This window comes from Hibiscus syriacus, unplaced genomic scaffold (assembly GCF_006381635.1).
Source record: "Hibiscus syriacus cultivar Baekdansim isolate YM2019G1 unplaced genomic scaffold, ASM638163v2 tig00113301_pilon, whole genome shotgun sequence".
Lineage (NCBI taxonomy): Eukaryota > Viridiplantae > Streptophyta > Magnoliopsida > Malvales > Malvaceae > Hibiscus > Hibiscus syriacus.
Window position 1 is genome coordinate 15408 of NW_024063453.1, and position 11831 is coordinate 27238.

Genomic DNA, 11831 nt, shown 5'->3' on the forward strand with positions numbered 1-11831 from the left:
TGCAAGTGTTGTGTGTGAGGAGAAATATTCAAACCTTTGACAGACAATAAATAATAAAATTTAATATCTGAAAATAAAGTAAAAATAAAAAATAAAAATATTATGAATATTATGAAAATCATAAGTAATAAAAATTTGAAAGAAAATAATTAAAAATTAAATAAATGAATTTTTAATTTCTAATTAATAGAGACAATTTATAATTAATTTTAAAGTTTGACAGTCCCCAGCAGAGTCGCCAAGCTGTCGTAACCGGTTTTCGTCCGGGCACGAATTTTTTACTTGGCGGAAAAAGTGATGTGAATAAATGATTTTTAAAATAATTTGGGAGTCGCCATCAGCCTTTTGGATCAGGTAGGTCGAATACCTAAAAATCATCCTTTAAAAGAGTTTTTAACAAAACATCGATTAAAAGATAAACTGATCTGCGTTTTAACCAAAAATTCGTTCTTTTTAATAATAAAAAGGGATTTGTGGTCGGTTACGTTTAGGGAAGGATTAGCACCCCTACAACGCCCAAAATTGGTACTTTTTAATTATAAATTGTCTCTATTATTAGAAATTTAAAAATTCAAAATATATTTAATTTATAATCCTATTATTTCAAAATTATAATTATGAAAAAAAAATATTAATTTATATATATTTATAAACAAAATATTTATTTATTTAGAAATATCAGAAAATGACTTCTAGGTGCCTTAAGACAGCTCTTTTCTTCGATATTAAAAATAAATAAATAATTAAAACAATTAATATATAATTTATAAAATAGGATATTTATTTATTTAAAAATATCAGAAAATTGACATCCAGTTGTTTTAAGACTGTTCTTTTCTTAGATATTAAAAAATAAATACATATCAAAATATGTTTATTTTTCTTAAAAGTAATTTATAAAATTAAATTTATAAATATGATTTTTATTTAATAAACAAATAGAATAAATAAATAAATATTATATATATATTTATATAACTTAATAATAATAAAAAAATAATCATGAAGATAATAATTTAAACATATATCAAAAGTAATAATAAAATAAAATAATAATAATTAAAATGAAAGAAATTAAAAGTAATAATATTAAAAACTATAGGATCGTATTCATAAATATATGAACTTAAAATGTAAAAATAATAAAACTTTTGGTTAAAATTAAGATTATATAAAATTTAATGATCAAATTATAAAATATAAATAATTAAGAGACATGGTTAGAATTATCATAAAATATAAATGCTAGTAGTGTAATTAGCCATTAATTATTTAATCGGTGATTAAAATAGAAACATTAAAATTATTAGGGACTGAATGCATTATTTATCCTAAATATATAAATATACATATTAGTGACTAATTTATAATAAACTAAAATTCAAAGATATAATTAAAACGTATAAAAATTAAGTTTAATGACCAAAATGAAAGTTTACAAAACTTGGAGGTTAGCGGGCATGGTTTACCTACGTGAGAAATTACGCAGGGGTCCCTCCCCAAAACGGCATCGTTTGGGGAGGGATTTATATACCCTAAATCGGCTGAGAAAGGCTCCAAGCCTCTCATTCTCTCTTTTCTTCTTCTCTCTCTTCTGGAGAGAGATATATCATCTCTCTCGTTTCTCTCCGGCTTTCCTCGTCTGAGGGAATTCCGGCAGCCGCCGGCAGCCACACGCCGCCGCAAGCTCCACCGCCGGCCACCACTATCGGTGGCCGGAAAATCCCAAATTTACCTAAAATATAGATCGGAATACCCCAAGGCCGATTCCAGGCTTTACTTTCCCTAAAAACCTTCGAAATTACCTAGATCTATGGAAATACGTTCGGTATTTCGGTTTCTTTGATGGCTCGTGTAGGCTCCGATGGATGTGGTAAGCCTTCTTTTCTCTCTTCTTACTATTATTTGTTGGTATGGTTGCTGTTTGGATCTCCTTTTCTTGCTGTCCTTTCCTCTTTTGGTTGTTCTTGCTCGTTTGTTCTTTGTTGCTGTTCATATCTCTCTCTGTCGCCCTTTTTTTTTGTTGTAGGTGAGCCAAGGCTTTATAGCCTCGATGAGGCTCTCATCGGACCGGTCCCATGGGTAGCATCCTTGGTGAGTCACCAAGCTATGGCGGTGACTCACCATAGAGCACTGATTTGGTGAGGCAATTGGCTTCTGGAAAGCTCGACGAGGCCGGCGTCGTGAAAGCAGCAGCGTCAGCAACAACTGGTTGGACCATCTGGCAGTGGAGACGGCGTCTGGACGAGGCACCTAGCAGAAGACAGTCGGTGGGTTTGCTTGGCTTCAGGGGCGGCGGCGCGTGGTCCCTAGGGTTATGATAACCCTAGGGTTTCTTGATGGAGCATCTGGGGACCGTTGGATCAAGGACAGATCCAACGGTGGTGATCAATGGCGGCTAAGAGTGATAACACAAACCCTAGTTGGGTTTAGGGTTCTGCTTGGGCCATTTCTGATCGGGCCTGGTTGTAATCGGGCCAGAGTTGGGCCTTAGGTTGTATCTGTAATAAAATAATAATAATAATAATAATAATAATAATAAATATAATAAATATAATAATAAAAAACCAAATGTAAAAAACTAGTGTCTTCAGGAATTATTAAGTGTTAAGTATTTTGATAGAAAATGAGTTTTAAGTATATTATGGAGTTATTACTAACATATGTATTGTTATAAATTTGTGATTTATACAGATTGTGATTTATTTGTGATCGAAGCAAGTCTAATAGAAAAGGGTTTATTGTAGAACAATAGTGAGGCACATATTTTGGAAATTATAAAGTGTCAAGGTGAGTGCAATACATGCATGACATTATACATGGATGACTTATACATCATCAGGAAGACTTGTGATAAGTCGACCTTGTTTATATCAACATGATATTATGTCATATTTTTATAAATTGACATGACATTGATATGTCACAGTATAAAATTATAATGCATTGATTATGGAAAATGGTATATTTTACCGTGAATGTTTTCAGGTATAAACTGCCCAATGTTAAATTATGATAATATACTTTGTCATGGATGGATCGAATAAAATAGACTATATGCCCAAGTAAGTCATTGAGGGACAGGGTATAGTTGGCATGCCATAGAGTATAGCAGCTGCAGGTTTATATTAGCACTATAGTGTGTAAGGACACTAAGTGCAGGTTTATGTCCGGATTAGCACTATAGCGTAAGCTTAGTGTAGGTGGTGGGCACGACCTTATGTGTATTATCCGGATTAGCACTATGGTGTAAGCTTAGTACAGGTTTAGCACTACGGTGCAGGTATATTACTCGAATACCCATGGTTCTCAGGGTTGTATATTGGGCTATTGTCTATGATTTATGATTTATTTCTTAATAAATGGTAAGCATGCAAATAAGCTTACGATCTTATGGAATAATGGCAAGTATATTGGTAAAATAAGCTTACGAGCTTATGGAATTAAATGGTAAGTATATTGGTAAAATAAGCTTACGAGCTTATGGAATTAAATGGTAAGTATATTGGTAAAATAAGCTTACGAGCTTTTGGGATTAAATGGAAAGTATATTAATAAAATAAGCTTACTAGCTTATGGTATTAAATGGTAAGTATATTGGTAAAATAAGCTTACAAGCTTATGGGATAAATGGATGTTATATTGATAAGAAATTTTATGTTATTTTATCATGGAAAAAATATTGAATATGTTGATAACATGATTTTATGGCATTTTGAAATTGACATTGAAATTCATGCATGAATTGTATTGCAATGTATATTGTTTTAATTACCTTACTAAGTATATACTTATCGTGTGATGATTTTCACGCGTAGGTAAAAGAAACCAGTAGTGGAATAAAGAGTTCAAAGTGACATCAAGCATCGAGGAGTATATTTCAATATCAGTAAGACATCCTATGATGGAATTTGACTTAGATAGTGGCATGTAATTAATAATGTTCAATTTATTTTGTTGAATTAATTTGGAAACAAAATGGAAACTTTATAGTGATGAAAGGTTAATTTTTGTGAATTTTATGTATTTTCAGAAATTACTGTAGCAGTGCATCGATACACAATTTTAATTCGGTGTTTTTGTGCATCGGTACCTGTTCGCGTTACTGTAGCAGTGCATCGGTACACTATTCACTGATCACGGTATTGTTCACTATTCATAAAAAATATTTTGTTTTAAATTTGTTATAATGAAACATAATTCATATTATATGATATTTGTATAATATCATTTACCATTTTAAGAAAATAAATTTTAATTCACGATTGAATTGAAAATGGTTTTAGAAAATTCGGGTGACATCTATAATCTGTATAGGTATAATTATATGGGTTATGGGTGTTACAGTTTGTACGGAACTTCAGTGGGAAAGTCGTGGAAAGTGGGAAGAAGATGAATGAGTCCCGTCTTTATTTGAAATGGAGTCCCGCCACTAAGAAAATTAATGCATAATGGCGTCTGAGTGACAGGAGTTGTGGCTAGCTCTCGGATCATTTGTTCTGCCATCGGAATGTTGTATGCGTCTGCTTCAGAGTCCGGATTTGATTCTGTTTCTGATTTCTGCTCTTTTTCTTCTTGTCTTTTTCTTTTTTTCTCGAAGCGTTTGTGCGTGGATTCTTCATGCTCGTGCTTTGATCTCCGGATCTAGATCTACTAATTCACCTGGGTTTCTTTTGGTCATAAATCAAAAGACTAGAAAAATAAATCAGTACTTGTCGTTAGTCCCCGACAACGGCGCTAATTTGATAACCGTCGTTTTGCTATCAAAATGATTATTGGCTTCTTAAATAAATAGAAAGAAAAAGGTAGTATAGAGAAGCATGGTCGATCCACAGGGACGGTGGTTTTTATGATTTAATAAAATTGTTTCTTGATTTTAGGAAAAGATAGAATTCCAAGTAAAGTTGAAAAGATATATTAAAATAAAATAAATAATAAAAACGGAAAAATAATAAAATAATAAATAGTAATAGTAATAAATATAAAGGGAATTTTTAAAAGTTGTTTTTAAAATAAAATAAAAGAATTAAATAAAATTAAATTAAATAAATAAACAAATTAAAGAGATTGAGATAAAGAGAAACTTATTGTGAAAGCAGCCTCAGACTTCAGCTTTGTCTCAAATTCCTCAGATCATCGAAATTGATTTTTACTTCAAGATTCACGTCGGTTACTGCAAGAACAATTCTTCACCGCCAACTCGGATTGCGTCGTTTTAACAATAACTTATTCTGATCTCAGTTTCCTCTTAGCAAACAATTTTGCTAAGTGTATTCTCAGGAAGTTGAATATGCTTCAATAAGCAAATCCTTCTTCAAACGTTAACCATAACAATATTCGAACCAATGTCGAAATCGTTTTGATTTGAAAAGTAAGGTCAGAAAACAGAGAAAAAATCCGAAGCGATTTAAGTACCTTACAATTCTTACGTTTGGAATTGAGTCCTCGCTTTAGCCCTCGGCTTAAAAGAAAATTAGCTAAGCATGACCAAAGTCATACTTAGCATAATAGAAAAGTATGCGAAAAATAGAGAGAAAGCTAGAGAGAAAAGGAAGATTTTATTCTCAAATGAGATAGATATGTTTCTAGGCTCACCCTTAGAGGGTATTTGTAACCTTCAAATTCCTAAAAACGAGCTAAAACATCTTAAATCCTAATTAAAACACTTACAACTATTAAACTAAAATAACTAAAAAATAATATAATATTCTAAATCCTAATTAAAATACTAAAACTTATTTAAACTAAAATACCTAAAACAAAGATAAAATATAAAAATAATATCCTTAAACTTATTTAAAATACTAAAACCTATTTAAACTAAAATACAAAGATAAAATATAATGTTTAAAATATTATCCTAAACTTGAGTTTAATCCAAATCGGAATTCCAGCTAGCTTTGATTCTGAAAATAAAAAATCTGCAGAATTGTGTCCTTTTTGTGCAATTTCCAGAATCTTACGTCCTGTACAGAAAATGAATTAAAATGAACAAATAAACCATAAAAATCAATGATTAAAGAGTAATTTAAAAGTAAAATATTAACTAAAATAAGCATTTATCAGTCCGGTTATTTAGCACAATAATTGATCTCTCACACTCATGCTATGGGTGAATATTATTGGCTTTAATAAACGAGCACTCTCTTCAACTTTGAATCCATGGTGGTTTTTGAACTAAATAAAATCTCGAACTCAAAATTTTCGATTTTAAATATAAGGTAATCGATTATGTACCAATTTATGGACCTTGTGGTAGCGCTAACCCTTCCCCACACGTAACTGACTCTCGAACTTGATTTCTAGTTTTCGTAGACCCCAAACTTAGCATTTTAATAAAAATAAATAAAAATATTTTATTAAAATTATTCAGTTTTATGGTGTTTCAATCGCACCTTAAAATAATTGGTGGCGACTCCCAACATTTCCTAAAATCTTTTCAAATATAAATCCCTAAGTTGAACTGATTTTTTCCCACCTAGACAAAAAACGGTGTCAACAATATCCAAATAGGAGTATTGATATCATGGGTTTCATGTTATTTTTAAGATTTTCGAGTATAAAATCAATACTGATACATTAAGGTGATACTTTATTAAGCTAACTGATTTCTTAGACTTTAAGACATATCTTTGTTTCTTTTACTATTATAGTCTTTTAAATATTTAAATTTATTGATTAGCCTTCAACATATATGCGATTTAAGCTTTTTTCCCTCATCTTCGATATAATTGATAATTCAGTCCCCAAAAAAATGTTTAATGATTTCATGATAGTTTAATTTGTTTGATTAAGCATTTTGTTTTGACTTCAAGTTTTGAATAATCACTGCGGTACCTTCGACTTGGCTTATATTTAGACCACGTAAGGGTGTTGCATCCTCCACTAATGACCACATTGAGATGCCACATTTTAGCCATATTTGAAGCTTAGTTTGATGGTTATAAATACAATATATGTCATATTTTCAGTGATTGATCGATTTTTAATAATTTTTTTTATGGATGTAATAGACCTGACACTTGAAATAATAATATTGATAATATTAGATATAATTTAAATAATTTTTTACATTAAACTTTTTTAATACAAAAATTATTATCTCAAAAATATTATTTTATACAATTTTCTCGATGATAGAAGATAAGTATCTTAATTATAATACAGTATATAATACACAATAATAACAAATATACATCTGTCCCCTATTATACATCCATCGCATATGCCTATAACCATCCTATAAGATCCGAGTCATCATGATAGTGAGGTCCACGTAAAATTATCATATATTTTAAATTATTTATATGTATTTTTTTATTAGAAACTGTTTTTAATTTTTTAAATTTTGTAAATTTAATTCTTTCTAAAAAGTTCAAGGATTTATCCTTTTTAATATAAAATTTTAGATTTATCCCTGTTAACAGAGTATTTTGTTCTAGTCATGGACGCTTCCATGTACTATAAGATTATGACAACCGGGAAAATCTTTATTTAGATTTTTAGGCTTTCCTTGACTTGAGGTTTTCGGCTATTTGGAACAACATAAGAATAAAAGTTAAAAATACTCTATAATACTTTCAATTATAAAAATTATTAACGTGTTAAAACTTAAGCACAATTATAACAATAAAAAGAACAATTCAAGCACAATGTATCCATATATGGCTAGTAAAACCTAAAATAAAGCCCGTGACTTAAACCTACCCCAATACAAGTAAAAGAAACCTACAAAAATTCGACCTAGATTTTATTATTATCATTAGGATATTTTCTGCTTTTAACTCAGAAACTCATTCCCAAAAGTTAAAAAAGACACATTTTAAGAACATTGCTCACGGGCGAAGCCCACCCTCGAATTGGGCACATCAAAAAGCACCCTGTGGTTCTGCTGCTGCATGTTGCCGATCACGTTCAGCGCCGGTGCCGATGCCATCGCCAAACACGTGATGCCGCCTGCCGTGCTGTGGATCAGCAGGTTCTCTTGTGGCAGTGTCACGTTCATGCCAGAAAACATCAACGTTATTGTGGGTACTATGATCGGGACCATGTAGCATGTGTCGAACCCTCCGAGCGATGTTACGTTCGCGACTCTCACTCGTCTCCTGAACTCATCGCGGACAGCTACATAGGCCGGTTGAACTAACCGAGTGAAAACCGTACCTAAATACAAAAGTAAATAACATTTAATACATTTATTTTTCATCCAACCAGGTCGGAAGTGTTACGTAGAATACGGAAACGTTACCGGAATCGATAATGGTGCCGGCACCGGTGGAAGGATTGAAAGCAAGGGCATTTGGTGGGATATCAACAATCTTTCTACCAACCCTAATCGAAACCAAATTCACATAATAAAGGGAGGGTCTCCTAGGGTTCTTGAGCAATGGGGTGTACTTGATCCTTAAGGGTTGCCCATTTGGTCCAAGTTTCAATGACCCAGAGAAGTTAAGTGACCTAAAGTTAGGCAAGCAGTATGAAAATGTTGACAGGTACAAGTTTTGGGATTGTGAGAGAAGTGATAATGGGCCTCGGCCTAGGCCCAATAGGCCCTGTGGTGGCACTGAGTTGCCTGCTGTCTTTTGGAGGCAACCAAAAGTGTAGTTTGGGATTGGGTCAGTGGCTAACGTCACGGTGTCCTGTGAAAGGTTTCCGGCTATGGTTGAACCACCGTAAGTCATGTTGAATGTGCACGCGCTCCCACCGCAAGTGGGGTTTGGAACCTGAGAAAAGTTTTCACATGATTCACGACAAAAACTTTTTGGATAGACTACATGTTTAGTACTCAAACTATCATTTTTATTTTGTTTTAGTCACCTATCTATTTTTTGCTTTGAAATCATGCCTAATATTACTTTTTTGGTTTCTTTTTGGTCACCCATTATTAAAAAAATTAATGGTAATGCTGATATGTCATCATAAGGAAATACCATATCATCACTGTTTTTTTATAAAAAAAATACAACATCAACAGTTCTATTAATTTTTTAACAACGAGTAAAAAAATGAAACCAAAACGTAAAATTATGTAAGATTTTGAAGAAAAAAATAGTTCGATGACCAAAATAGAAAAAAAGTAATAGGTATGATACTAATCGTGTAGTTTATCCGAAATACTTACATTTGACTAAATAGTCACTTTAACCATAATTTTTTTGGAATATTTTATGTCCAACATCTCATTTTTGGTCCCCTGAAGTGAATGAAAATTATTGGTTAATAAACAATTATCGCTCTAAAATAAGGATTTTTTTCTTATAATAAAACATTGAGGGTTAAATTATTTAAAAAAAAAGAGTTAAAGTGACTATTTAATCGAGTACTTAAAATAAAACATTGAAACCAAAATACTTAAAAAAACTAAAATGAATATTTAAACGTTATAAGTAATTTTTTTGTATTAATTATACTATTCAAGTATTAATCTCAACAAATGCTAACCCCTCTTTAGTTTTTCTGACTAGGATCTCTTGTGAAAGCAAAACACAAAGAAACACACAAAAGATTAGCAACTTACCTGCTTGCATTGAGCAGCCTGGCAACCAAGGGTCTTGAAAGTGGTGGATTTAACAGAGTCAAAAGCAGTAGAAGAACAACCAATGCAGCCGGTACAAGGCACCCAAGCAGCATCACTGCTAGTATCCATAGCCAAAAGCATCGTCTGGGGTGGGCTTCCAATATTGGCTCTCACAATGTACGTCGGACTCTGCACAATCTGCCTGCCCGAAGCTATCGGCACCACCGATTTCTTCGCCACCAGGCTCGACAAGTACCGGACCCTGGCCTGGTCCTTGGCCAGCGTTTGGAGCACATCCTCTTCCCACGAAAGCGGCTTGGCGGGGTTGAAGGGTGAACATGGACTGTAGACATGGAACACTTGGAGGTTCGAGCCATGGTCTTGGGTGGCACATTGGGGGCTCAGACCTTGGACCAAGCAGAAAATTAGGGGGGAAATCAGAGTTACAAAATGGGTTTTCATTGCGTTTTGTGGGAATATTTCGAAGCTTTGTTTTCATTGAGAGGGGGGAGTGAATGTATATATAGCTGGGGAAGCATGCTAACAATTATGCAAAAGGACAGAAAAGAATAATTAAAACATATGAACACAAAGTATTTAAGTGTACTCAATAAATAATTAAAGGGATTGTTTTCTTTTTTTTAGGTTCTGAATTTAAGCAAATGCGTTTACGAATATATGTGCATGATGAACGGCTAAAAAATATTTTGAATATATATTATCTTATAATCACCATAAACTATTCAAAAAAATGAACTCATTAAGCGATCTTAGTGGTAGAAGATAATATTATTCTTCCTAAAAGTCTTGGTTCAAGCAACTTGGTCTGTAGGGTGTGTATATTTATTGTCAACTAACTAAGAAAACTCCAAACATATATTATCTTGTAATTATCTTATACTAATAAAAATATATAAATATATCAAATTTAAATTTAAACTAAATCATTTATATATAAAAACATAAATACAATATACGGTAAAATACAAAGCTGGTGGGAATTGATTTTTGGTAACAGACTGTATTCCATTTACTTTTTGTAGGGTTGTGAATTGTTTGTCCAATTCTACCAAGGAAACAACATCTAACGGCATTATGGCGCTACTGTTTTTCTTTCAATTTTGGAGTATTAAAGTCGTAGGTTGATATTATTTCTAAATTTTATACTATATTCATGATTTTAATATAATTAGAAAAAATTTGGTTGTTCTCCCGATTTTAAGAGTTGATCCTGATTAATTTGAATTGACTCGTATCTCACACTTGATGTTGGTAAGTGAGTCTTTTGAAGAGAATTTTTTACATACTCAATGACTCAAATTAGAAATTTGTTTAAACGATATCAAGTTGTTTATCACTTGAACTAACTCTGTTGGTGAAAGATAAATTTATTAATTTAATTTTGTTTCTCAATAGAATTTTTTAAATAATTTGTGGTGTTATAATGTAATATCTATTCAATATATTTTTAAATAATTAACAATGCATACATATTTATAGATAAAATTGATTAAATTAAGAGCCTTTAAAAAACAATACTCACTCTAACTACTAATCATTTAATTGTTATTCTCAATCAAAATTTAAAAATAATGATAAATGTAACACGTTAAAAAATTCCTAGTAGTTTTCTTCCTCCTCTCTCTCCCTTTTTTCCTCTTTGTAATTTGTGTCAATTTTATTAATCAATTCAACTTTTTATACTTTAATTTTGTTCAATCGACGGTGGCACCAGTTTTGATGTTGGTTACCGCCCGTTGGTTATCTTTTTTCTTTGTTTTTTTAGTTTTTTAATAAGAATAATTATGTCTATGTGACATGTTATCTGCCTTTATGACACGTTTATCTTTATCTTTATGGCATGTTTTTCTCTGTCTTTTGGTAGCTTAAAGTTTTTTTGTATTTTTTATCTTTTTTTCACATGGTTGGATTTGACATCGCCATGATTGATCAAGATGGTGTTTATTTGTTATCATGCTGATCTTCCCTGCTTTGGACCGTCGGATTGATTTGGATACGTGTTTTGTGCTCCTGTATAGTTTTCTCACGACGCTTGACCTTGATCTGAGATTTTTCATTGATCTTTCAGTAGTTTCATCTCCTTTTGTGGTTCGTTTGTCGATGCAATCAGATTTGTTCGTATTTTTATTTTATTCAAACATTGGTTAGGTTTTTTAACATCTTTCTTTTATGATCCTTGTGTAATCTAGGAGGCTAATTTTTATGTTAGTGGTTATAGAAAAATGTCTTAATTAATTATAATTTAATTTACGTTTACAGTTATGCTCGTAGTAATTTTTGATATTTTTTATTT

General features: G+C 31.7%; 1 protein-coding gene and 1 long non-coding RNA gene across 2 annotated transcripts; one reads left to right on the forward strand and one right to left on the reverse strand.

The window, feature by feature from the left end:
* Positions 1-2740: 2740 nt before the first annotated feature.
* On the forward strand, positions 2741-8323 carry LOC120186134. Its single transcript, XR_005522182.1, has 3 exons — positions 2741-2754; positions 3872-3873; positions 8223-8323. It is a non-coding gene; the product is annotated as an uncharacterized LOC120186134 (long non-coding RNA).
* LOC120186133 (aspartyl protease AED3-like) lies at positions 7730-9995 on the reverse strand. Its single transcript, XM_039190157.1, has 3 exons — positions 9518-9995; positions 8249-8723; positions 7730-8163 (listed from the first exon to the last, which is right to left on the reverse strand). Exons 1-3 carry the CDS (start codon positions 9977-9979, stop codon positions 7823-7825), a joined length of 1278 nt encoding a protein of 425 aa, XP_039046088.1. The 5' UTR covers positions 9980-9995; the 3' UTR covers positions 7730-7822.
* Positions 9996-11831: the final 1836 nt, after the last annotated feature.

What these genes read in the sequence shown, in the direction of transcription:
- LOC120186133 (XM_039190157.1), bottom strand. Translation starts at nt 9,979, where the DNA reads ATGAAAACCCATTTTGTAACTCTGATTTCCCCCCTAATTTTCTGCTTG. An exon ending in AGGCTGCTCAATGCAAGCAG is followed by an intron (nt 8,724 to 9,517) that starts GTAAGTTGCTAA and finishes AACTTTTCTCAG; the next exon opens with GTTCCAAACCCCACTTGCGG. An exon ending in CGGCACCATTATCGATTCCG is followed by an intron (nt 8,164 to 8,248) that starts GTAACGTTTCCG and finishes TTTTGTATTTAG; the next exon opens with GTACGGTTTTCACTCGGTTA.